This window comes from Chelonia mydas, chromosome 7, assembly GCF_015237465.2.
Source record: "Chelonia mydas isolate rCheMyd1 chromosome 7, rCheMyd1.pri.v2, whole genome shotgun sequence".
NCBI lineage: Eukaryota > Metazoa > Chordata > Testudines > Cheloniidae > Chelonia > Chelonia mydas.
In genome coordinates this window covers 50,572,991-50,598,958 of record NC_057853.1, presented here as the reverse complement: position 1 = coordinate 50,598,958, position 25,968 = coordinate 50,572,991, and the positions used below count along the sequence as shown (strand labels likewise).

The 25,968-nt window shown below is 50.2% G+C and overlaps 1 protein-coding gene across 10 annotated transcripts in view; it reads left to right on the top strand.

Moving 5' to 3' along the window:
* The first annotated feature begins 3,026 nt into the window (after positions 1 to 3,026).
* The window catches only part of RNF123 (ring finger protein 123), a 153,682-nt gene continuing 130,740 nt past the window's right edge, over positions 3,027 to 25,968 (top strand). For 5 of the 10 annotated variants that reach the window (XR_005226078.2, XM_043551121.1, XM_037903686.2 and 2 more), the window contains exons 1-7: positions 3,027 to 3,166; positions 10,690 to 10,807; positions 12,474 to 12,558; positions 21,401 to 21,480; positions 22,451 to 22,548; positions 24,048 to 24,102; positions 24,446 to 24,531. Coding sequence is in view for 9 of the 10 variants with exons in the window: in XM_043551121.1 (XP_043407056.1) it covers positions 10,726 to 10,807; positions 12,474 to 12,558; positions 21,401 to 21,480; positions 22,451 to 22,548; positions 24,048 to 24,102; positions 24,446 to 24,531 (486 nt within the window). In the remaining variant the exon portion in view is untranslated. Of the gene's footprint in view, positions 3,167 to 3,998; positions 4,112 to 10,666; positions 10,808 to 12,473; positions 12,559 to 21,400; positions 21,481 to 22,450; positions 22,549 to 24,047; positions 24,103 to 24,445; positions 24,532 to 25,968 lie in introns of those variants that run through there. The other 5 variants (XM_043551119.1, XM_043551120.1, XM_043551122.1 and 2 more) reach the window with 5 other exon arrangements.

Sequence of the window (25,968 nt, the reverse complement as noted above, 5' to 3'; positions counted from 1 at the left end):
CACCGCACCCTCCTCTACAGGCCCCGCCAGAGTACATGCAGCAGAGGCGGGGCTCTCCCGCTTGTCTGGGCACACTGGGGGGAGTACCCCTTGGGCCTGAGTGGGAGCAGTGGTGGATTGAGAAGGAGAACGGACGGCTCCGAGTGCTGGGCAGCCAGGGGTGCCGGCAACGACGGGGCTGGCGCCCTGCCGGGGCTCGGGGGTCCCAGGCACTCCTCCATGCTGGGCCAAGGGGCAGTCCCACCGCACATGCCCCATCGCGCGGCAGAGGTAGGACCGGGCCTCCCCCATGGAATAATGCACCCAGTAATGGGCCCCCTGGTAGGGGACCAGTAAAGACCCCTCGAGCGCCTCTCCACCATGCACCGGCGGTGGCAGTTGAAGCTGCACCTGCTGGAGAAACGAGAGGATGTGACAGAGGGCGGGATCTTTGCAGCCCAGCGGGAGACGGCTGATGACAGAGATCGGTTTCCCCAGGGTCGAGAGGGTGGGCAGCAGGGCAGCATTGGGGAGGAAAGGAGGAACGGAGGTCAGGACTACACAGGCACCCAGGTCCTCCAGCGGCTCCTTGGGGACAAACATGCCCCCCACCACCAGGCCCTTCTCCACCGCCTCCTGGGTGGCCTTGCCATACATTCTGGAGGCCACCACGATGGCCGTGGGCCCCACCACCCTTGCCAACGCCCCCACGTAGGTCTCCACATGGGACAAGGTGGGTACCAGAAGGCAACGGACGCCATGCTGCCTGGTCAAGGTGGGGAAGGGGCCCCGGCCGCTAGGGATGGTAACAGCGGCGGTGGCTGGGAGAGATGATTTAGTAGTTGGCGGGGTATACACTCTGGGGGCCAGTGGGGAGGTGCCCACGGTGCTAATGGAGGGAGCAGTGGGGAGGGACGCTGCAGACAAAGGCGGGGCCGCGGCAGTGGGGGCAGCCCGTACCATGGAGGGCCTAGTCTTTTTAGTGGGGCTCTTTCCTTTCTTTTTGCCCCGGCCGTTCCCGCCGGCTGGGGGAGCTCCCCCAGAATCGGACGGGGCGAGAGACTTGGCAGTAGTGGAGGTCACCCCATTGCCCGCTGCTGCTGGAGCCCCAGCAGGGGCAATAGCCGGTCGTTAGGCAGCGGCGGTTGAAGTAGTGGCTGGGAGGGTGTCGGAGGGGGCGGGGTCTGCCCCAGGGATACCACCCACAGTGTCTCCTGCCATGATGAGCCACAAAGAAGGGGAAGGAAGGGGAAAAACACCAAAGAAAGGGGTTGAAAGGGGAAGCAGGTCAACCATTCCTCCCTGCTAGGCTGCAGGCAGGGGAGGAGAGTGCCAAAATGGGGGGGGGGGGGGGGGGGGGGGGGGCCAGATAGGGGGACTATCAAGGACGGGGGGGAGAGGGGTCAGTCACCGACCTAGGATGGAAGTCCAGCTCCTCTAGCTGCACTAGGGAAGGGAAGGTCACAAGAACATCAGGGGGGTGCAGTGATCAACCAAAATGGGGGGGGACACAAGCACATGAAAGGGGGTATGGGCACACGAAGGGAGGACCAATTAGGACAAGGGGGGGGCCGCAAAGGAAAGGGAGCAACCAGGCTGGTGGTGGTGCAGGGGAACCCAGGGACTATCTGTAGGGCCGGGGCAGGGCAAACAAACCAAACCACGGAGGGAAAAGGGCAGGGCAGGCAAACAAACTGGGCTCGCAAAGGGCTTAGGCAAAAAAGCTGGAAGTCAAAGGGCTGTAATCGGAGGGGGCGCAGTCCAAAATAGGAGAGGGGGCATGTGCACCCATGTGTGCTTGCGAAAAGTCACTGTCACTGGGCTGCTGCTGCAGGCCCAAATGGTGGAAATGGGCATTGCAGGCCAGGCAAGCAGCTGAGTCCTAGAGGCAGGAGCTTGAGGTAGATGGTATGTGGCTGGTGGGGGTGGTGGAGGGGGCAACGGTGGTGGTGGGGGTTAGGGGAGACACAGATGGACTGGGGGCAGGCTCCACGCCAGTCAGGACCCCCACCACAAAAGTGCAGTTCGATAATCACTCAATCCTCAATAGCCCCCTCCAGAGTGGTCTCCAGAGTCTCTGTGTGCTTCCCCAGCAGCCGATGGTCCTATTAGTCCTCTTCTGCTCCAGCACCTCCCCAGGACAAATGCAGCAGCAGCAGCTCCAGCAGCGCTGGCGGCCAGGCAGGAAGGACCCCCACAGGTGGCATTAGTGGGGTCCTGGCTTCTCCCTCCAGATGTGTGGGGGCAGGACCGCAAGGCCCCCCTCACTCAGCAGCAGTCCTCCGAGGAAGAAGAGAGCTCTAGCTAGCAGCAACAGCCCAGAGAGGAAGAGGGAAAGGGAAAGCTCCAGCCAGCAGGTCAGCCTAAGCAGACTGACCCTCCCTTCTGCAGCTGGCTAGTTATCCGCTTCTGCTGGCAGCAGCAAGCAGCCCGGCCCCGGCCCACCCCTTTCCCTGCGTTGCTTGGGGGAGGGGGCGGAAGCCGGAAAGAGCTGGGGTAGGATCGGGGTCTTGGGGGAAGGGGTGGAATGGGGGTGGAGCGGTCTGGGGCCAGGCCCCCTGCTAGCCCCCAGGCTGCTCTGGACCCGAGGTCTCCCTGAAGTGTGCCCCGCCCCCGAAAGAGCAGTTCCTGGGGCGGTTGCCCCCGTCCATCCTATGGACAGGATGGCTCTGATTAAATATAAACCCAAACATTGGCTGAGCCAGGCCCATGTTATTGAATATTGGTGGAGCACAGGGAAGCTGGTTGTATTTTATGTAAATGAGCTAACACAATATGCAGATGAGGGACCCTGCAATCTCCACATCCCTGGCCCGCAGGTCCGACAGCGCGCCCCGCCCAGATGGACATGGACACGGACCCCGCTCCGGGCCTGCCGCAGGGGCGCTCCGCGCTGTACTGACCGGGGTCCCTCTAGGTTGAGCACCGCACGGCTCGGCACGTCACAGCCGAGACCCCGCAGCTCCCGGCCGCGCGTGAGACACCCGGCACTAGGGCTGGGCTGGGCCGGGCTGACGCACTCCCCCAGCAGGTGGCGCTGCGCCGCCAGCCCAGCCTAGCGCTCCGCCCGCGGAGAGAGGCCCGTTCCGCCAATCAGGCTATCGGCGCAGCCCCGCCCCGGCCGCAGTGTCCCTGCCAGGACTCCGTCCGTAGCCGGGTGGTTGTTGCGACTGAGGGGCTCGGGCGGGTGAGTGTCCGTGGGCCTGGCTCGATCCGGGCTCCCTGCTGCGGCTCCAGAGCGCCTGGGGCCGTGGGTGCTGCGCTGCGGCCCCTGGGCGGGTCGGGGGCTGGTGGGGTGGGGTCGGGGTCAGGGACCGGTGGGGCGTGTGTGTCCCTGGGCGGGAGCGGTTGGGTCGGGGCTGGGTCTGGTGGGAGGAGAATCTGGGTGGGTCGACGGCTGGTGGTGGTGGGCTGTCCCTGGGTGGGAGTGGGCGGGTCCGGGTATTGGGGGTGGGCTCGGTGGGAGGATCTGGGTCAGGAGCTGGGGGGGTGTCGCTTGGTGGGAGAGGGCGTGTCGGGGGGGGCTGGTGGGGAGGGTGTCCCTGGGCAGGAGCGGGTGGGTCGGGGTGAGGGGGGGTGTCCCTGGGCGGGAGCTGGTGGGTCGGGGTTGGGGGGGGGTGTCCCTGAGCGGGAGCGGGTGGTCGGGAACTGGGACTGGTGGGAGGGGGCCCTGGATGGGAGTGGATGGGTCGAGGACTGGTGGGGGGGACCCTGGGCGGGTCTGGGGCTGGGGCTGGTTGGGGTGGGAGCAGGGGCCCCGATGGGAAGTGGGTGTTCCTAGACTAAAAGCCCCTGGGCTCCCTCACAATAAAAGTAGTGAGACAAGTGAGTTAATTTTGCACCCAGCCGAAGCCTAGGGAAGCCCAGCAGGGTGATGGGGACTAAGTGCCCGCTGTGCTGGGTGTAGGGCTGCTTGCCTGGGGGCTAGGACAGATCTATTGGCAACTAGTGCAAGCAGCCCGTGGGCCTTGAAGGCCAGTCAGCGTTGCTTTGCTGCAGGCCCAAAGAGATGGCTCTAGTATGCATGTGGTAGCACCTCAAGGGTTCACCTTTCACTTCAGGCATTCATTCACATTGTTCTGCATGAAAAGTGTGTTATATCTTCCCCCAGTGTGCAGCACTTGATCTTTAGGTAAAACATGAATTTTCTGACAGATTAATTAAATCTGAGTTTATTAGTGAAAATTAACTGAAAGTGGGATCTTTAAGAACTTTCTCCAGTGTTTGACCTGTTGTTCCTCTCTTTCTTGCTAACAAAGGGCTGGCTTTCTGTATAGCTGAAGTTTCTTGCTAGCATTCCTCAAATATATGCTGAGGCCTGGTCTACACCTTAAAACTTACTTCAAACTAGCTATGATTCAGGGCTGTGAAAAATTTTGCGCCAGCACTTAGATTGAGCTAACCTCCACTGTAGTCGCAGCTAGGTCAATGGATGAACACCTCTCCACAGGTGGATCTGCTCAAGCAGTGTGTCTCAACCTTTTTGTGCAGGCAACCCCTCTCCCAATTGTGACCCTCCCCCTTAAATATCACTAAGTTAATTATGATTAATACTTAGGGCTGGCAAGCAGGGCAATTGCCAGGGCCCCACAAAGCTAAGTTACATGCTTCAGCCCTGGGCGGCGCTCAGGCTTGGGCGTGGGCCCTGGGTGGTGTGGCTCACCTCAGCAGGCCAGCCAGCCCGTGGGTCAGTGTCAATGCTTCCGCATCCAGTGCTGGTTCTGTCCCCAGAGACCATCGCACGTACCTTCTTTGTGGGCTCACACTCTTTAGTTTCTGCTCTGGTCCCCAGCAAGTGTGACTCCGGCCCTGCTGGTAACCCCCCTAAAACTGTCCTGCAGTCCCGAGGTTGAGAGAGACTGTACTACAGGGACAGAAAAACCCCTTTAGTCACTGTAATAAGTGTCTACAAAGCTACAGCGGCATAGCAGCTGTGCCAGTGTAGTGCTTATAATATAGATATATGCTGAAAAGATTAGGTTGTAAGGTAAGCAAAGTTTGTCTTTCTGTCTTGCCCATTATCTTACAATTTTCCCTTCCTTGAAATGGCTGTCAGTTCATATAACTTACAATGTACTGAAATTACTTATACCCTTTTTAAAAATGGCTGCAGTTTAACTGGTGTGGGGGCCTTTGTTTCCAAGAGAACTGAAGTTACAGGCCGTTGTCAAGAGAAGTGTCTTCCGTTTCCCTAAAGCCTCTGGCAGTTTTGGAGCTTGAGAGCCTGTGTGTGATACAAGCCACTAGAACGTAGATTAGAGTGGCTTTTCACTATAGCACCTGGGTTTAAGGCTATTTTCTTACTGTATGAAAAGATAAACATGTTTTAAGAGGGAACTGGAAAAAAGGAATGCCGTCCTCCTGTGGCCCATAAGAACCCCTAATAGTATTGAGCAAAACCTTAATTGCAGTCTTCCCATTCCCCATAAATACAGAATGCACAGTATGGCAACCCTTAATGTTTGCTGCTGTTGCTAACCCTGTAGTCCAGGCTTTGCTGTAACCTGTGAGGGAGGTGAGTGTGCTGTGTAGCATGGTTCCTTATTTGGAGTCAGTAGGAGGTTCGGTGTGGTGTGGAGCCTGTTGCTTTCTCTGAAAGTGGTGCTACATGGGTAGTTGGGTCCAGATAAGAGCTGTTACATAGCTTGCTTTTTAGGGTTTGCGGTAGAGGGGATATTATGTGTACCATGTCTTAGTCCCTTTTAAACACAAGCTTTTGTTTATGGCTATTAGAAGTGGCAATAGGGACAGTAGAGTGGGCTGATCTCAGAATTGCCTGCTCTGATCATCTAGTTGATGAAGTGAGGGACAAAATAGAGGTAAGACAGGCTGATCATTCCTCACATGGTGGAGATCACTAGAAGAGGGGGGTATAGTAGTGAGAGAGGCTGTGGTAAGGACACACTCCTTTGGGCATCATTATACTTTATTTCTTAAAAGAGCCTAAACATTTACTGTATTGTGAATGCTGTTGTGTACTGAACAGATGTCTCCACTAGTCACCGATTTCTTTCAGAATTTACAGATTTTACAGAACTTGTTTGTTTCCTATGTGCATCATAACCTTTTACTTGCCTTCACTGAACTTCATCTTCTCTTGTGCTACTAATTCTGTTTGGTGGCCTTTGTGTCACTCCTGGTTTTCTTAGTATATACTAACCAAAATCAACATGTGCTTTTGGTAGATGGCTACAAACTACTCCATATCCTCTCCCAGATAGTTATCAAATATCTTGGACCTCACCAGCTCAAGCACTAATCCATAAATCTCCAGCTTCTAGTCTTTCCATACTGAGAATTGGCCCTTTATCCCTGTGCTTTGTTTCCTTTTGCCTTAAGCGGTTGTTAAATTAATTGCAGTGGCAGTGCTTTACCTTTCGCACTTGATATCATTTTTCCTTAATACACTTGTTGGGGAATCTGTCAAAATTCTTTAGAAAATCCAAAGTGCTATACAGTAGTGCCTGTTCTGCTGGGTTTTTTTAGCTGTTTTAAAGTGTTTTGGCAGGTTAAAATAAGTACAGTTTTGAGAAGGGTAAACTGAGTTCCCTATCGTATAATACACCTCAAGGTATTCTATTAACCCGCCCTTACCTGGTTTTCACAGCTATTTCTTCTGAAGATAAAGTAAAGTGTCATGCTTGTTGACAATTCCCAAGCAACTTTTAAAACTGCACATGCAGCATAGCAACTAGCTTTAAGGGTAAATCATAGAACTGTAGAACTGGAAGGGATCTTGATAAGTCTAGTTCAGTCCCCTGCACTGAGGTAGGGCTCAGTATTATCTCCTGGACCATCCCTGACAGATGTCTAATGTCTTCTTAAAAAACCCCACTGACAGATATTCCACAACCTCCCTAGGCAATTTGTTCCAGCGTTGAGCTACCTTGACAATTAGGAAGTTTTTCCTAATGTCCAACCTAAACCTCCGTTGTTGCAATTTAAGCCCATTGCTTCTTTCCCTATCCTCAGTGGCTAAGGAGAACAAATTACCACTCTCCTTTTTATGACAACCTTTTATGTACTTGAAGACTGTTGTCATGTTCTCGCTCAGTCTTCTCTTCTCCAGACTAAACAAACCCAGTTTTTTTCAACCTCCCTTCATAGGTCATGTTTTCTAGACCATTGATCATTATTGTTGCTTTCCTCTGGGCTTTCTCCAATTTGTCCATATCTTCCTTGAAGTGTGGTGCCCAGAACTGGACACAATACTTCAGTTGAGGCCTTGTCAGCGCAGAGTGGAGTGGAAGAATTATTTCTTGTGTTTTGTTTACAACACTCCTATTAATACATCTGTCACGAATCCATAGGATTGGTGCTATGTCCCAGCTTTGGGACAGTCTGTAGGACGGGGTGGGCAAGCTACGTCCCGCCAGCTGTTTTAAGCTGGCCCTCTAGCTCGTGCTGGGGAGTGGGGTCTGGGGCTTGCCCTGCTCCAGCACTCCAGCTGAGGAGTTGGGGGCTGCTCCACACAGCTCTGGGAAGCCACAGCATGGCCGCCCTCCGGCTCTCCAACTGGGGAGCAGGGTTGGGTGCCACTCCACACGGCTCCTGGAAGCAGCCGCATGGCCCCATGCTGGTGCGCAAGCCGGAGCGCAGGATCAGGGGCCGCTCCACATGGCTCCTGGAGGCTGTGGCATGGCCCCATTCCGGTGCTCCAATGGGAGCTGCAGGGGTGATGCCTATGGACGGGGCAGTGTGCAGAGCCATCTGGCTGCACCTCCGCGTCGGAGCCGGAGAAGGGACATGCCATTGCTTCCGGGAGCTGCTTGAGGTAAGTGCCTCCCGGAGCCTGCACTACCCTCTCCCCACGCCCCAACCCCCTGCCCCATCCCTGATCCCCCTCCCACCCTCTGAACCCCTTGATCCGAGCCCGGAGCACCCTCCTGCACCCCAAACCGCACATTCCCAGCCCCACCCCAGAGCCCTCACTCTTCCCCACACCCCACTTCCCCACCCCAGCTCAAGGCCCCCTCCCGCACTCTGAAGTCCTCATTTCTGGCTCTACCCCAGAGCCCACACCCCCAGCTAGAGCCTGCACCCCCTCCACCACCCCAATCCCAATTTTCTGAGCATTCATTGCCCGCCATACAATTTCTGTTCCCAGATGTGGCCCTCGGGCCAAAACATTTGCCCACCCCTGCTCTAGGAGGAACCTCTTCAGTGTGCTGGACCCCCTAGGGCCTCACTCATCCTGCACAGGATTGGCCTCTTTAGACTGAACTTCTGCTGCTCCAGCACTCCTGCCTCACCCTGTGAGCTCTGTTCAGCTAGTCCAGATGAGATGGACCCTGGTAGAGACTTGTACACTCTTTAGGGATTAATGTGCCTCTCCAAACATTTGCAGTGACACTTCAGCACCATTGTCAAAATAGTCAGGTTTATTAGTCAACTGGAGCCCAGTTTAGGAAGTCTTTAGAGGAGCCCAGAGGACTGAAAGTTAAAGCATAGCCCAAGTCCATTCTGTTTAGTCAGAGCCCAGACAAGCTGAGTCTCTCTCCGTCTGACCTCCTTGGTCAGTTCCCAGGTGAGAGTCCCAACTCCTTCCAGCAGCCAGCTCCTATTTCCCCACTACCTCACATCTCCCAGCCTTTGTTCTCAAGCTGGGGGATGTTACTCAGATTTCCCCACCTCTCAGTAGGAAACTATCTCCTCTGAGTTGTTGATTGCTAGATGTCAGTGTCCTGGTGACTGGTTTGCCATTGTTTTCTCTCTTCCAGGCTTTTCCAATGACTCCTTTAGTCTCAGACAGGTAGGCAACATTCATGCTGTACCTGAATCACTTAGCCTGCCTTGAGAGCAAAACAGTCATTTCCCACCCATTGGGTATCACTGCTACATATAGGAAGAAACCGAGGCACACAAAGATCCATAAAAATTACAGAAAAATTCTCACATCCTCACAACATCCCAGAATGATTATCAATTTTTTTGCAACAGTATTACACTGTTGATGCCTATTTAGTCTGTGATCTGCTATAACCACCCCCTCCTTTCCTTCAGTACTTCTTCCTAAGCAGTCATTTACCATTTTGTATTTGCGCAGGTGATTATTCCTTCCAAAGTGGAGTATTTTGCATTTGTCCTAATTGAATTTCAGTCTGTTTATCAGACTTTCTCCAGGTTATCAAGATCGTTGGTGAATTCTGTGTGGTGTGTTGCTTTCATTGTTCAGTTCTTGTCCAGCTCTCAGATGAAAGCTATTCTGCGGGTTTAGTACATTCTAACTTTGAGTTGTTGCCATCATTTTGTTTTCATTACACTCCACTGGAGAGGTGAGAGAGTGCCCCACCATCACTGCAGTCCAGGGCAACTGTGCAATAGGGATTGCTGCGTTGCTCTGGTGGAATTGGACGAAATCCTGTTTTTTCTCTACAGTCCCTTGTTTCTCCCTTTGCTGCCTGTTGGCCTAGCAGTCCCAACTGACCTCCCACCAATGGGCTTCCTGCAGTACTTAAATTGTTGGCTTGGGTCTCCATTTTTCCTCTGAGCTGCCCTAGTCTCCACCCTGCACCTTGCTTGGTGCTGTTTCCACTAGGCTCAGGCACTCGCTTTGCACTGCCTGCTTCCTGTCTGCTCTTTTTCTTCAGAGCAGGGAACACACTGAAGTTGATCAGACAGTTGTTCTCCAAAGGACTTGTGGGAGGATTGTAGTGATTTTCAGTAGAGTGCTTGCTCACAAACAGTAGATGCACAGCACTTGTGAGCCAGAACACAGCTGGCAACTGACACATCTGCTGTCCTTGGCAGCAGCCTTTAAACAACATGGATGATGTCTAGAGAACTGTACTTTCTGCCAGTGATCTGCTCCAGCTGAGAACTTGGGTACCTGGGGGTGGCTCTGAGGTAGTACTCTGAGTTCTAGTAATATTGGGAACAATCAGAAATATTCAGGCTAATGCTAGGTTTTCACCTTGCAAACTGCTTCACCAGTAGCTCATTCACTTCCAGCCAAATTAGTTGCTGTCCCTGTAAAAACCCCTTGGATGCTCTATGGCTCCTCTGCTTTGTAAGCAATGTGGTTCTGCTTTGTCGGTTCAGGCCTCTCTCTCCTTCCCCATCGCTGACCAAGGCAGTTCCCTCTTGTACAAACTGTCAAATAGAAGAATGAGGTGTCAGTCTATTCCTATATCCGTGGGCATGTGAGGTATTGTCAGGATGAGTGTGAGGACTGCTAGGTTGGTATTTGTACCACATGGCTGTCCCTGAGCCCTTCATTGAATAAGGCGTGTCTATGCTGGCACTGATGTACTGCTGCTGCCCGTTTCTGTGTAGTGGCTCTAGGTGTGGGGCAGCCTAAGCTCTTCGGTGGCTGTAGAGCCATGGGGTGGAAGGCACTGTCTGATGCAAGTAGGCACTGAGTCACATGACCTGGGGTCAGGTGCTGGGAATGGCTGAATTACAATGTGTTATGATTGCCTTGTCTCCACCTCTCCCAGCCCTCAGTTGAGACTGTGAGTGGGGCTGGCAGCCTATTCCAGTTAACTTCCCTGGTTGGATGGCAAGCTCTTGGGGCAGGGACCCTGTTAATTGTCTGACATCATCACGTACATGTTCAGTGCCGTGTTGGGCACTTCTAAAGCCAGGGAAACCTAAGTGACGTTCTGTGCTTGCCTCTGGTTCATAATGATGGGCAAGAGCTAAGGGAGGGACCTTTCTCACCAAGTCTCCTTGCTCCTAATGACAGACTGGTGTGCCTTCCTGTTTCAGCTTCAGCCTCCGTGGTGGTTCATACAGCCGTGAAGAATGACGTCGAGAGGTGCTGGGACTGCCTTTTCCCGGAGGAACTACAGGCTGAGCACTGAGTCTGAGAAGCCCAAGCTCACAGGTACGTGCCCTTGCATAGTGTGTAGATGTAGGGGTAGGCTGGCACACCTGTTTCCTCGGCTGAGTTCTTTGCAAGAGCCAGTTAGCAGTTTCTAGTTGACACTGAGGATTTTCCCCACTTCCACCCTTTAGTGCTGCCATACCACTGCCAACCCCCCAGTGTGACACGAGTAGCTGCAATTTGCACTGGGGCATCTTACCCCACTTTTGGGCAGGGACAAGCTGTCCTGGTGCCAAGGGCAGTGAACTTGCTTGTTGCCCCAGTACAGCTGCAATGGGGGCTGCAGTTGGGCAAGACTCCAGGGCAGACAAGACTTAAACTCTTCCTAAGAGCCCAGAGGGGTTCTGTCTCCTGTGGGAGGGGCCTTTCTCGCTGTTCTAAGGGCTTCTCCCTCTTGTCTCTGTCCAAGACTCCCTTGCTACAGTGGTTTTCCTCTGCATGCAGCTCCTCTACCTCAGGCAAAAGCGTGATGCCTGAGACTCCTTGTCTTCACCCCTTCTGACTTGGGGAGCTGCTTGTGCAGTACTTCGAAGCTGCAGGGATTACAGTTTGCATCTGAACCTTTTTCAGGGACACCTTAAATGTCCACCAGGAACTAGTCTTCCATTTATAAGTCCAGTGTTTCTGGGTGGCAGATCAGAGGCCTTGAAGTAAGAAGCTGTGCCAGTGTCATGCAGATGATTTTCCTTGGGTGAAGTAGAGTATAAGGTCTTGTCTGTATGGCAAGTTAATGTGCGACAAGCTGGGCTGTGAATGTACAGCACAAATTAGTTTGCTATGTGCTAACTTGCTGTGTGGACTCTGCTACCATGCACAAAAGTTCCATGTAGACAAGGCCTGAGTGGGCCCAAGGAGGGCCATGGGATTGTAAGTGAGCCAGGCACACTTCATTTCCATCTTCCTCTAGAAAGAAAGTGTCCTTAAGTCAGTTTCACTGCTGGTTCTTGGCAATGCTGGTTAGTCTGTGGCTTCAGCTGAGTGGGCTTTCATTAGGGATGGCTTCAGATCTTTCCACTCCTGTTCCCCTAGGGAGATTTGGGAAGGAAATGGAAGGTGTGAGGACAGCTTGTCTCTAAAGGAAGAGCTGAAACTCAGCGTTCCAGGGAGATTGGCAAGGGATTTGATTAGACTGGGGGAACTGCAGTTGCCAGCCCCCTCCCCTCCCAGCAATTTGTACACTGTACTTCTGTTGCAGTACAGAAAGGAGTAAAAGCTGAAAACATAGGGGCAGCATTAAATAAAATATGAACATGACATCAGGAGTTACAACTGATTAGATTGCTCACTTTCCTACTGAATTCGGTAAAACCTCCTATTCTGAGTGTACAGAAATTCCAGTTTACCACAGAATGTAGCTGCAAGAGAATAGATGGGGCACTATGTCCTCTCCTCATGGTGGTGAGGCTGCTCAGATCGACATGGGCCCTTGCTGTGAAGTCCATGACTTGCGAAGAGAACTTCCGATGCCCTTACTAAAGATGGTCAGCAGGCTAATGTCTTTCTGAAGCTGCCTTTTCTGCTGCACAGTAGGGTGACTTGGAGACCTACACCCCACTGTTTCCCCACGAGTTGGAGACCTCGCCCATAGCAAAGGAAGTGAAGTTGATATTTCTGGGGTGATCTTCCTGACTTCCCATTGCTTATCTTTCTTTGCTGTTCACTACAGGGATAGTGAACAGCAAGCTGCTGATGACTATCTGCACCGCGTCTTCCCCCAGTGCTGATGGGATCCAGCCTGCAACTGCTTACAGGTACTGGTTGCCTCTAACTCTTACATGGCGAGGTGAAGCTGCCCTGCCTTCCTCCTAACATGTCATGACAGGTCTGACCGGGAGACCATTTCCAGAGTTCAGCCGGTACCAAAAGCCTCTGCTGTGATCCTGGCATTAGGGAAAAACAAGCAGTGGAAGTGCATTGTATTGCAGAAGTCTCTCTTTCATGGCTTCTCACAATTTGCCTGACTGTATAGAATTGTGCACATGTAATTGTAGGCCTCACTTGCTGGAGATGTACAGTAAATGTAGTGATTGGCATGTACTTAGGGCCAGCTATGCATCTACCTGATCAGTCATAACACATGTTGCTCAGTTTGCTTATGCAGTGACAAGTGCTGCAGAAATGTTGTGTAGCATTTGTGAAAATTGGGCAGTCATTGCCCTGTAAACTAAACACAAATGCTGCTATTGTCATATATAATACAGTGACACTTCCATGACAGTAATGTCCCTTCTGTTGTCTCAGTCTTTGGAGCACTGGATGCTGACCTCGTTATTACTAAAACAATGAGGAGTCTGGTGGCGCACCTTAAGACTAACAGAACTTATTTGGGCATAAGCTTTCGTGGGTAAAAACCCACTTCTTCAGGTGAATGGAGTGAAAATTACAGATACAGGCTAAATATATATTGGCACATGAAGAGAATGGATTATCTTACAAGTGGAGAACCAATGTTGATGGCCAATTTAGTCAGGGTGGATGTGGTCCACTCCCAATAATTGAGGAGGAGGTGTCAATACCAAGAGAGGGAAAATTGCTTTTACAGTGAGCCAAACACTCCAAGTCCCTATTCAAGCCCAAATTGATGGTGTAAAGTTTGCAATGAATTGTAGCTCTGCCGTTTCTCTTTGAAGTCTGTTTTTGGAGTTTTTTTTGTTTGAAGAATGGCTACTTTTAAATCTGTTGTTGAGTGTCAGGAGGTTGAAGTGTTTCTCCTACTGGCTTTTGTATGTTACCATTCTGATGTCTGATTTGTGTCCAATTTATCCTTTTATGTAGAGACTGTGTTACACGGACAAAACTACACAGGATCGTTTCAGGGGCCAAGACGAAATGTCACGTTTATTATAACACAATTTGATTTATGACCAATAAACTAATATCTAAACACCCCCCCCCCCCCCCCCCCCAAAAAAAAAAAAATGTTCTGCAGCTGCTGTATAGTTACCAGTCCTGAATTGTAGCTTGGGTTTGTAGCTTGTGGCGGCTAACTGGCCAGGAAAGCCGGGGCACAAGGAAGAGCTGGGTCTCTGTTGGGCATGCCACCGATGCCCTTCCATGTTGGCAGCAGAATGTTACCCTCCAAAATCTTAGATCTCATCCGTCCTTTTTTGCAGGCTTTAGTTTGAATCCAGAGTCTATAGCTCTTACTGTGTCACACTGCCTTTGGGTTCGGTGTGATCGATCACCCATCAATTGCAGACATGACTTTCAGCCTAGGACCTGGCTTTGATGTTTCTTCAGTTGTATTTTTGTTCTTTTCTTTTTAGGGTGGACTCTTCTTGCTTTGTCAGGGCTGTTGTCTGCATCTTCAGCCGTTGGTGTTTACACTTTATTTCATCAGGACAGGCTGGGGCTGGAGGTTGATTCCATCATCCATGGATACCTCATTCACACATCTAAACTAAACTAATAAGATTACAGCAGGGTTTTGCAAAAATGAAGGTTGCAGCAAGCTTTTACAAAATGGAGTGAGCATTTAAAAATAGAGTTTGGGACAAGTTAAAATGGAGTTTGAATTACAATGTGGACAAGTGTAAGGAATGGCAAACAGTGAGCAGAAGTTATAATCATAGAATATCAGGGTTGGAAGGGACCTCAGGAGGTCATCTAGTCCAACCCCCTGCTCAAAGCAGGACCAATCCCCAACTAAATCATCCCAGCCAGGGCTTTGTCAAGCCTGACCTTAAAACTGTCTAAGGAAGGAGATTCCACCACCTCCCTAGGTAACGCATTCCAGTGTTTCACCACCCTCCTAGTGAAAAAGTTTTTCTTAATATCCAACCTAAACCTCCCCCACTGCAACCTGAGACCATTACTCCTTGTTCTGTCATCAGCTACCACTGAGAACAGTCTAGATCCATCCTCTTTGGAACCCCCTTTCAGGTAGTTGAAAGCAGCTATTCAATCCCCCCTCATTCTTCTCTTCCGCAGACTAAACAATCCCAGTTCCCTCAGCCTCTCCTCATAAGTCATGTGTTCGAGTCCCCTAATCATTTTTGTTGCCCTCCGCTGGATGTTTTCCAATTTTTCCACATCCTTCTTGTAGTGTGGGGCCCAAAACTGGACACAGTACTCCAGATGAGGCCTCACCAATGTCGAATAGAGGGGAACGATCACGTCCCTTGATCTGCTGGCAATGCCCCTACGTATACATCCCAAAATGCCATTGGCCTTCTTGGCAACAAGGGCACACTGTTGACTCATATCCAGCTTCTCGTCCACTGTAACCCCTAGGTCCTTTTCTGCAGAACTGCTGCCGAGCCATTCGGTCCCTAGTCTGTAGCGGTGCATGGGATTCTTCCGTCCTAAGTGCAGGACTCTGCACTTCTCCTTATTGAACCTCATCAGATTTCTTTTGGCCCAATCCTCTAATTTGTCTAGGTCCCTCTGTATCCTATCCCTACCCTCCACCGTATCTACCACTCCTCCCAGTTTAGTGTCATCTGCAGACTTGCTGAGGGTGCAATCCACACCATTCTCCAGATCATTTATGAAGATATTGAACAAAACCGGCCCGAGGACCGACCCTTGGGGCACTCAACTTGATACCAGCTGCCAACTAGACATGGAGCCATTGATCACTACCGGTTGAGCCCGACAATCTAGCCAACTTTCTATCCACCTTATAGTCCATTCATCCAGCCCATACTTGCTGACAAGAATACTGTGGGAGACTGTGTCAAAAGCTTTGCTATAGTCAAGGAACAACACGTCCACCGCTTTCCCCTCATCCACAGAGCCAGTTATCTCTTCATAGAAGGCAATTAGATTAGTCAGGCATGACTTGCCCTTGGTGAATCCTTGCTGACTGTTCCTGATCACTTTCCTCTTCTCAAAGTGCTTCAGAATTGATTCCTTGAGGACCTGCTCCATGATTTTTCCAGGGACTGAGGTGAGGCTGACTGACCTGTAGTTCCCAGGATCCTCCTTCTTCCCTTTTTTAAAGATGGGCACTACATTAGCCTTTTTCCAGTCGTCTGGGACTTCCCCGGATTGCCATGAGTTTTCAAAGATCATGGCCAATGGCTCTGCAATCACATCCGCCAACTCTTTTAGCGCTCTTGAACGCAGCGCATCTGGCCCCATGGACTTGTGCACGTCCAGCTTTTCTAAATAGTCCCGAACCACTTCTTCACTTCCTCCCCATGCTGTGCTGCCCAGTGCAGTAGTCTGGGAGCTGACCTTGTTCGTGAAGACAGAGGCAAAAAAAGCATTGAGTACATTAGCTTTTTCCACATCCTCTGTCGCTAGGTTGCCTCCCTCATTCAGTAAGGGGCCCACACTTTCCTTGACTTTCTTCTTGTTGCTAACATACCTGAAGAAACCCTTCTTGTTACTCTTAACATCTCTTGCTAGCTGCAACTCCAGGTGTGATTTGGCCTTCCTGATTTCACTCCTGCATCCCCGAGCAATATTTTTATACTCTTCCCTGGTCATTTGTCCAATCTTCCACTTCTTGTAAGCTTCTTTTTTGTGTTTAAGATCAGCAAGGATTTCACTGTTAAGCCAAGCTGGTTGCCTGCCATATTTACTATTCTTTCTACACATCGGGATGGTTTGCCCCTGTAACCTCAATAAGGATTCTTTAAAATACAGCCAGGTCTCCTGGACTCCTTTCCCCCTCATGTTATTCTCCCAGGGGATCCTGCCCATCAGTTCCCTGAGGGAGTCAAAGTCTGCTTTTCTGAAGTCCAGGGTCCGTATTCTGCTGCTCTTCTTTCTTCCCTGTGTCAGGATCCTGAATTCGACCATCTCATGGTCACTGCCTCCCAGGTTCCCATCCACTTTAGCTTCCCCTACTAATTCTTCCCGGTTTGTGAGCAGCAGGTCAAGAAGAGCTCTGCCCCTAGTTGGTTCCTCCAGCACTTGCACCAGGAAATTGTCCCCTACATTTTCCAAAAACTTCCTGGTTTGCCTGTGCACCACTGTATTGCTCTCCCAGCAGATATCAGGGTGATTGAAGTGTCCCATGAGAACCAGGGCCTGTGATCTAGTAACTTCTGTGAGTTACTGGAAGAAAGCCTCGTCCACCTCATCCCCCTGGTCCAGTGGTCTATAGCAGACTCCCACCACGACATCAGCCTTGTTGCTCACACTTCTAAACTGTTGAAACAGTGTAAGTTTCAGCGATTTAAGCAGCAATTGGATTGAAAGTGAAACTCAGTAAGCCAGTTATTGGGGTACTTGGTTTTATGAATGAATGTCGTTTCATTCATAAAACTTTATTTATGAAGTTATATCAGTAAAGTGAACAATTAAAAACAATTTCATTGATCAGTTCTATAACTGTCTGGTTTGGCCAATGTACATGGTAGAGGGGCATTGCTGGCACATGATGGCATATATCACATTTGTAGATATGCAGGTGAATGAGCCTCTGATGGCATGGTTGGTGGTGTTGGGTCCTGTGACGGTGTCGCTAGAGTAGATATGGAGACAGAGAAGGCAACAGGGTTTGTTACAGGGATTGGTTCTTGGGTTAGTGTTTATGTGGTGTGATGTGTAGTTGCTGATGAGTATTTGCTTCAGGTTGGGGGCTGTCTGTAAGTGAGGATGGGCCTGCCTCCCAAGGCCTGTGAGAGTGGGGGATCGTTTTGCAGGCTAGGATGTAGATCATTGATAATGCTCTGGAGAGGTTTTAGCTGGGGACTGTACGTGATGGCCACTGGTGTTCTGTTATTTTCCTTGTTGGGCCTGTCCTGTAGTAGGTGACTTCTGGGTACCCATCTCACTCTGTCAGTCTGTTTCTTCACTTCAGCAGGTGGGTATTACAGTTTTAAGAATGCTTGATAGAGATCTTGTAGGTGTTTGTCTCTGTCTGAGGGATTGGAGCAAATGTGGTTGTATCTTAGGACTTGGCTGTAGACAATGGACCGTGTGATATGTCTTGGAAGGAAGCTGGAGGCATGTAGGTAAGTATAGCGGTCAGTAGGTTTTTGGTATAAGGTGGTATTTATGTGACCATCACTTACTTGCACGGTAGTGTCCAGGAATTGGATCGCTTGTGTGGACTGGTCCAGGCTGAGGTTGATAGTGGGGTGGAAATTGTTGAAATCCAGGTGGAATTCTTCAAGGGCCTCCTTCCCGTGGGTCCATATGATGAAGATGTCATCAATGTACCATAAGCAGAGGAGGGGCGCTTGGGGACAAGATCCAAGGAAGCATTGTTCTAAGTCAGCCATAAAAATGTTGGCATACTGTGGGACCATGCGGGTACCCATAGCAGTGCCGCTGACTTGAAGGTATAAGTTGTCCCCAAATCTGAAATGGTTGTGGGTGAGGACAAAGTCACAAAGTTCAGCCACCAGGTGTGCCATGACCTCATCACGGATACTGTTCCTGACATCTTGTAGTCCATCCTTGTGTGGAATATTGGTGTGTAGAACTTCTACATCCATGGTGGCCAGGATGTTGTTTTCAGGAAGATCACCAATGCATTGTAGTTTCCTCAGGAAGTCAGTGGTGTCTAGAAGATAGCTAGGAGTGCTGGTAGTGTACGGTCTGAGGAGTCCACATGGCCAGATAATCCTGCTGTAAGAGTGCCAATGCCTGAGATAATGGGTTGTCCAGGATTTCTAGGTTTATGGATCTTGGGTAGCAGATAGAATACCCGTGGTCGGGGCTCTAGGGGTGTGTCTGTAGATTTGTTCCCGTGCTGTAGCAGGGAGTTTCTTGAGCAGATGGTGTAGTTTCTTTTGGTACTCCTTGGTGGGAATGGAGGATAGTGGCCTGTAGAAGTTGGTGTTGGAGAGTTGCCTGGCAGCCTCCTGTTCATAATCCGACTTATTCATGATGACGACAGCATCTCCTTTGTCAGCCCTTTTGATTATAATGTCAGAGTTGTTTCTGAGGCTGTGGATGACGTTGCGTTCTGTACAGCTGAGGTTATGGGGCAAGTGATGCTGTTTGTTCACAATTTCAGCGTGTGCACGTCTGCGGAAGCAGTCTGTGTAAAAGTCCAGTCTTCCATTTTGACTGTCAGGCAAAGTCCACGCAGAATTCTTCTTCTTGTAGTGTTGGTAGGAGAATTCTTGTAGGTCACTGCTCTATTCAGTGGTGTGTTGAAAATATTCCTTGAGTCGGAGATGGCAAAAGTAGGCTTCCAGATCACTGCAGAACTGTATCATGTGCGTGGGGCAGCAAGAGAGTCCCCGAGATAGGACAGACTCTTCTGCTGGGCTATGTGTGTGGTTGGATAGATTAACAATATTGTTGGGTGAGTTAAGAGTACCACTGTTGTAGCTCCCTGTGGCATGTAGGAGTTTAGGTAGTTTACTGTCCTTTTTCCTCTGTTGAGAAGTGGGGGAGAGTTGTGAGTTCAATCCTTGAGGCAGCCATTTAGGGATCTGGGGCAAAAATTGGGGATTGGTTCTGCTTTGAGCAGAGGGTTGGACTAGATGACCTCCTGAAGTCCCTTCCAACCCTGATATTCTATGATTCTATGAAGTATGTGTTGTAAATGGCTTGTTTTTGTAAAGTCCAGCCATGTGGAAGTTTGTGTGGAAGGTTGGTTTTGTATGAGAGTTTCTAGTTTTGGGAGCTCATTCTTGATCTTCTGTTTGCTGTACAGGATGCTGATCAGGTGGTTCCTCAGTTTCTTTGAGAGTGTGTGGCATAATCTCTCACCATAGTCAATGTAGTATGTCCATTGCAATGGATTTTTTACCTTCAGTCCATTTTGTATGATGTCCATCTGTTTGCACTTGGAGAGGAAGATGATATCTGTCTGTATCTGAGTTTTTTTCATGAAGTTGATGGATTTCCATTTCATACAGCTAAATTCAGTGCCTTGCATGGTACCAAGTATCAGAGGGGTAGCCGTGTTAGTCTGTATCCACAAAAACAACCAGGAGTCTGGTGGCACCAGACGAACAGATTTATTTGGGCATACGGTTTCGTGGGTAAAAAACCCACTTCAGGTGAATGGAGTGAAAATTACAAATACAGGCATAAATATCTATTGGCACATGAAGAGAAGGGAGTTAACTTACAAGTGGAGAATCAATGTGGAAGGCCAATTTAGTCAGGGTGGATGTGGTCCGCTCCCAATAATTGATGAGGAGGTGTCAATACCAAGAGAGGGAAAATTGCTTTTGTAGTGAGCCAGCCACTCCCTGTCCCTTTAAAACTACTATACTCACCTGGGGAAGTGAGGAAACAGATTGACAGAGCGGAATGGGTACCCAGAAGTCACTGTTAGTTTTTAAGGTGCCATCAGACTCCTTGTTGTTTTTGTGGATACAGACTAACACAGCTACCTCTCTGATACTTGGTATCTTTATTATTAGGTGTCCTCTGAAGGAAACTGCTTGTGCAGGGCAAAAGTAAAGCTAGACACCAAGCTGTGGCACTGAAATTCTTTGTATACTTTCAATTCTGCTTCACATTCGGTGGGTCAGAATCCTGGGGCCTCTTGCTGTGTAACTCTTGTGTTAAGCTTTACCACTGGAAGCCTGTAGGCTCGGGGTGGGTACAGTTGCAGTTGGAATGGTGTGGAGCCCCTCTGGTGAAATGTTCCTCTTTCTGGCTGGCTGTGTTTAAAAGGCGCCGGGGGTCACATTCCTCCCACTATGCTTAGATTCAAAGCTCACATCTGATCTGTCATCACCTCTAAAAATAACGTTGGGCCCTCTTGGCTGTTGGTAAGCTGAGGTTATGGGGGGAGGAGAGAGGACTGTCTCATGTTACTTTGCCACACACTTTCCAGCCAGCATGCCTTGGAATATTCCATTTGCACTAGCGTGTCAGTTTTCAGAACTCCAATTCTTTTGTCTGCTGACTGGAGCCTTAAGGACATAGGGCTGACAGAGCAGGAAAGGGTGATTGATCCAACAAACTGGCTTCTGTTTGGTTTTCTCCTCTCTGCCTCCCTGGACTTGAGCTGAGAAGTAGAAGACTGTAGTCTGATCCCAGTACATTATCACCTCAACTCAGGTGCAGACAAAGAGAGCTCTTGGCTAATGGAACTTGCCATATTGAAGCAGTCCTTCTAGGCTGCTGTGCTCTCTGGTAGTGGACTGTACTGTGCTTGGGCTGAGCTCCCCTTAAACATCCGCAAAGCTATCTCATTAATACTGTCTCATTGTTTCCTTGAGCATCCCCATCTGTCTACATCGTCTCTCATTTTATATTTAGATTGTCAGCTCTTTGGGGCAGGGACTGTCCTTTTTGCTCTGTTTGTACAGCACCTAACACAATGGGGTCCTGGACCATGAATGGGGCTCTAGGCACTGTGGTAATAGTAATGCAGTTGGCCAGTTTCACAGTACTCCGCATAGGATTGCCTCTGACCTCAGCTGATGATCAGCACCAAGAGTTGAGGGCCTTTGGTAATTTAGCTTATCTCTCTGCAAACACTGTTCTTATTCACATATCTCAGCCTTTGATCCTAGCATGCCTGTCTGCCTCAAGTTCCTGGGTTAATGATATGTAACACAGAAAAGTGGAACTTCTTACTGTGAGCTTTACTACAAAGAGCAGCAAAGGATAATGGTGGGGACAGTCAGGCAGCTCTGGCTTACAAGCCACCCAAGGTGTGAACTCATTAAACCTGGGTGACACAGAGTTCTGAAGGGCTCTCTTCTTTATTCCCAGGAAGCCACTGACATTCCAGAACCTACAGGAGCACCTAGACAAATTGCTGGCAGAGGACAGTGGTGCAGAGGACAGTCGAGGTAGGAGATATTGGGTGTCTGGTCCTTTTGGAGCTTCCTTGTCTGCCTTATTGGGAGAAAAATCAGTCTCATGGGAGACAGATTCCTAAATGAGCTTGGTTCTTGCTTTCCTATGTTCTGATTCATCCTCTCTTTAACTCCTGCATTCTAAGCACTTGTGAGCTAACCCTGCAACAGATCAGTTCTTAGTTGTAACAACCATGTTTCCAGATGGATAGTGGGTGCTTGCTCCAAAGAATGGATAAACTCATTATGCAGTGAACTCTTGTTTGGGCAGGTGTGTTGGATATATCTCCTTAGCAATGATATAGCAAGCCCTTGCTGCTGAGGCTTCACATTGCAGAATAGCTGGAGTGTCCCATTCTCCAGTGGAATAAGCAGGCTTGTTGATAGTCTGTGGCTTATTCTTCTGATGCATTCCCCTGCTGTTGTTGAATTTCCTCAGCCCCACGCTTTTACCTGCCATGGTCCGAGGCATTTGTTCCCTCGCCCAGTCATTAAAGCACAGCCCATAAGAGGTGATGCTTTGCCTCTTCATGTATCTAGTCACGAGCCCATATCTACTGTGCAAGTGTCCTGCTACCACTAGATGGGAATGTTTGGTCTAATGTTTGGTTTGGAGTTCAGCTTTGATGGCCTTCAGACTGTTTTGAAGCCACTGAAACTGTTGGGGTAAATTTTCCAGGTGCTATATGAGACTGGGCATGTGACTTGGGTGCTGCATGGCTAAAACATCATGCATTGCTTTGAGAACTTCCGTTTAAGTTTCATCCTAAGCCCCCTTCCCCGCTGCCTCCTGGAAGTGCTGATAATCTGATACTAATAACTCTGTTCTACTGCTCCTCCTCAGCTGCAGAATCCAGGTGTTCTTCTCTAGTCTATACCATGGTGTCCACAAAACACTTTTACTGCAAGTGCCACGTGGCTTTCTCTGCTGCTCTGACTGGCTTTCATGCACCTCTCATTTCAGATCAGGTATTAGAGGGGCGACTTGGTCCCTCTACTGTGGTGTTGGACCACACCAGTGGTTTTGAGGGACTCCTCCTGGTTGATGATGACCTACTTGGGGTGAGTGTGACAAGGGGCACAGTGTGTGTAGAATGGCCCGTGGGGATTTAAAGGTCTGTCTTCAGGCCTGTGTTGTCCTCTTGCAACATGTTCTTCAAAGCAAATCCCCCTGCCGCCATTTTGGTGAGTGTTGTTAAATGACGCTCTGGGAGGCTGTAATACTCCTGAGTGAAACAGATTCTCCAAGAGGAGGAGTTCTAGCAGTGCCTTCAAACTGTATTTCAGGCAAGCTGCTCCTGCTCTGGTTTTATTGCATAGTCTGTTGTCCAGAGGTTTGAGATTCTGGGGTGGTTCTCAGTTGGGTTTTTTTAAGTCACCTCGAGGTTGCATTGCACTTAGCCTGTATTCTGTGATACCCAGGCGCTGCAGGTTAAGTCAGTGAAGCATCAAACAAAAATGAAAGGCAGTATGCAGGGCCTTTGAGTAACCAGAGGTCTCTGGGCAGCAGGGGCCAGGCAGTTCCCTCATCCTTCCCTTCAATAGCCTGTTGTCCATTCTTGCTCCCTGGCTCACTTCCAGCACCTATTTCCTCTGCTCCTGCCATGGTGCTGTGGGAGTCCCCATCACTGCACTGACTTGTTCTCTTCTCTTTCACTTGCTCTATCCCATTGGCCATAAACCCTGCTTCCTGCCACTCACTGAACCCACTGCCCCCCATTGAGCCCTGCTGCCTCCACTTACTGCAGCCTTTTCTCCCCCAGCACACTCACTGAAAGAGCAAAGTGGCCCAGTCTGCTGGGATCTAGCTGATTCTCCACCTGCCCCAGCAATCCTACCCCTCACTGTCTCCTTGCGTCCCTTGCCCCGTGCTTACACCTCTGTCTCAGTCTCTCTTTGTTCTTCCTCCTTGGTCCTTCTTGCTTTGCTTGCCACCACCCCATCTCTCTCCTCCCCTGGATCTAGAGTGTGTTGTCAAACTGATGTGTGTGTAAATTGCCTGTCACTCCCTGAACCCCCACCTCCTTGTCTGCCCTGAAATCAGGAGCACCTTAGAGCATGGGTTGTCATTCCTCTGTGTCGGGAAAGAACCGGGTGGGAACCGAAGTAAGTACTCCCTAGTCCTGGTCTCCAGGCTGGCTATACTGAACCTGTGACTTCATCCTAGCTTCACATGGCTTATCTAGGATCCAGACATCTCCCCTGCTCCTCCTTGTACTCTCAGCAGCATCTGCAACAAACTATATCTACTTGGCTATTGCTGCTGGGCCCTGGTGGTCCTGCTGAGCTCCTACTAAGCTCCTAATGTATTTGCAAACACCATGCATTATGGGATGTATGCAATCCAGGTAGCTCCAGACTGTTTGCTGCTGAAGACCCTGGGATCCTGGCAATTGATATGTTGCCTTTGATAGCAACTGTCTCCCTGACTTACAATGGAAAAGTGTCCCCTGTGACTTGGGCTGCATGCAGTGGGAAGTGTCAGTAGTGGGGCCTGGGCTGGGGGAATCTGTGGGCCTGCCTCAGCTGTACAAATCTCCTTTGTTTGTTCCTCCATTCAGGTGATTGGCCATAGCAACTTTGGCTCCATCAGGGCCACGACCTGTGTGTATAAAGGTAAGTGCAGTGAGCGGATGGTGTGGCTGGAGAGCCTGCCATGACAGAAGGGAGTTGCAGGTTACCCAGCTGGAGAGGCAAGGGTGTTTGATATGCTGCAGCCTCCTCAAGCTGTTAAAACCCCAATCCTTCCACTCGGTCTGTGGGGATGGAAGGGAGGCAAACCATTGTCTGATACCAAATGGGAGGAGTTGGCAGAGGGGATTGGGCTTGACCTTAAGGTCCCCTGGACATCACATCCTCTCCTGCAATGGCAGTGTCTCTGCGTGCTGTTCTGCTGCACTGAGTTCTTAGTTTGTGCTGTCTGGCTCTGTCATCCCTGCTCCTCTCCCCTCTCTTCCAGGGAAATGGATCTACGAGGTGCTCATCTCCTCCCAAGGGCTCATGCAGATTGGCTGGTGCACTCTCAACTGCAGGTTTAATCAGGAGGTACTGTAACTGCACAGCTCTGCAGCCTGTTCCTGGCCTGCATGCCGAGGTGGGGGGCGTGTTCTGTTGTCTTGGTGCGCTAAAGTTGCTTCCCAGCACATGTGCACACTGTAAATGTCAGATCTTCATGAAATAATAGACCTCATAAAAGCTATTTCTGCTGCAGTTGCAGACTAGGGTACAGTGCAGATGCCCTCCAAATCCCTTGTGTGTTATGTGCTCATGCTGGATACACAACTGGGGACAGCAAATGCTGCATCTCAGATTACATAGGCTCTCCCTTCTGCTCTTTCCTCTGGCACCCTGTTAGCATGATATACAGGGCTGATGGGAACATTCATGGCATCTGGGCCTCAACATGGTTCTTGCCAATAGGTGCTACATGGCTTCTCAGGCTGGCATAAGCAGAGCCTGGTAAACTCTTGCCAGGCATTTGGGGGCTGTTTGTTTCACTTGGAGTCTGGCCTGCCTGTTTTCAGTGTGTCCTTGAATATTGATGTGTGATTGGCAAGGCAGGGGGGACAGGGAGCAGCTGGTGGTGTCTCACTGGCTAGAGTGTTGGGTGTATGGTTTGCTCCTATTCTTTTGTTTGGGCTGAAGGTCAGTGGGGCGGTGGTCTGTAAAAAGGCATAGGAAGTGGGAGTGAAAGTGCCGCTGAGTAACAGGATCTTTGCAGGCGCTGTGGGAGTGCAGAGGGCAATCTGCTGCTGCCGTGGGAGGATTACAGGTGACCATAGATCTGGGGGCTGTGTGTGTGAACTACTAGAATTATGGTCCAATGCTGTCCTCCTGCCCATAGCAGAGTGCGCATGCTGCTGAGCGCCAGAAAGCCCATTTTCTCTACCTTGTGGCTTCGCTTCCATTGCAGTGGCTGCCCCTCTGGGTGTGAAGAGAACAGGAGTACTTGTGGCACCTTAGAGACTAACAAATTTATTAGAACATAAGCTTTCATGAGCTACAGCCCACTTCATCAGATGCATAGAATGGAACATATAGCAAGAAGATATATAGTGACAGGGTCGGGTCAGATGGCTACAGGAGAGTAATAGAAGGCAGATATATTAGCCCCAGGTTAAGTAGGTCCCTTTTCCCTGGTAATATAACAGGGAAGGTTCCAGAACAATCAGGAACCTTCTGGAGACAATTAAGACAGACAGGCTGATTAGAACACCTGCAGCCAATCAAGAAGCTGTTAGAATTAATTAAGGCAGACTAATCAGGGCACCCGGGTTTAAAAAGGATTTCACATTTGTGGTGCACATGTGAGGAGCTGGGAGCAAGAGGCACTAGGAGCTGAGAGTGAGAACGCGGACTGTTGGAGGACTGAGGAGTACAAGCATTATCAGACACAGAAGGAAGGTCCTATGGTGAGAATAAAGAAGGTGTTGGGAGGAGGCCATGGGGAAGTAGGCCAGGGAGTTGTAGCTGTCGCACAGC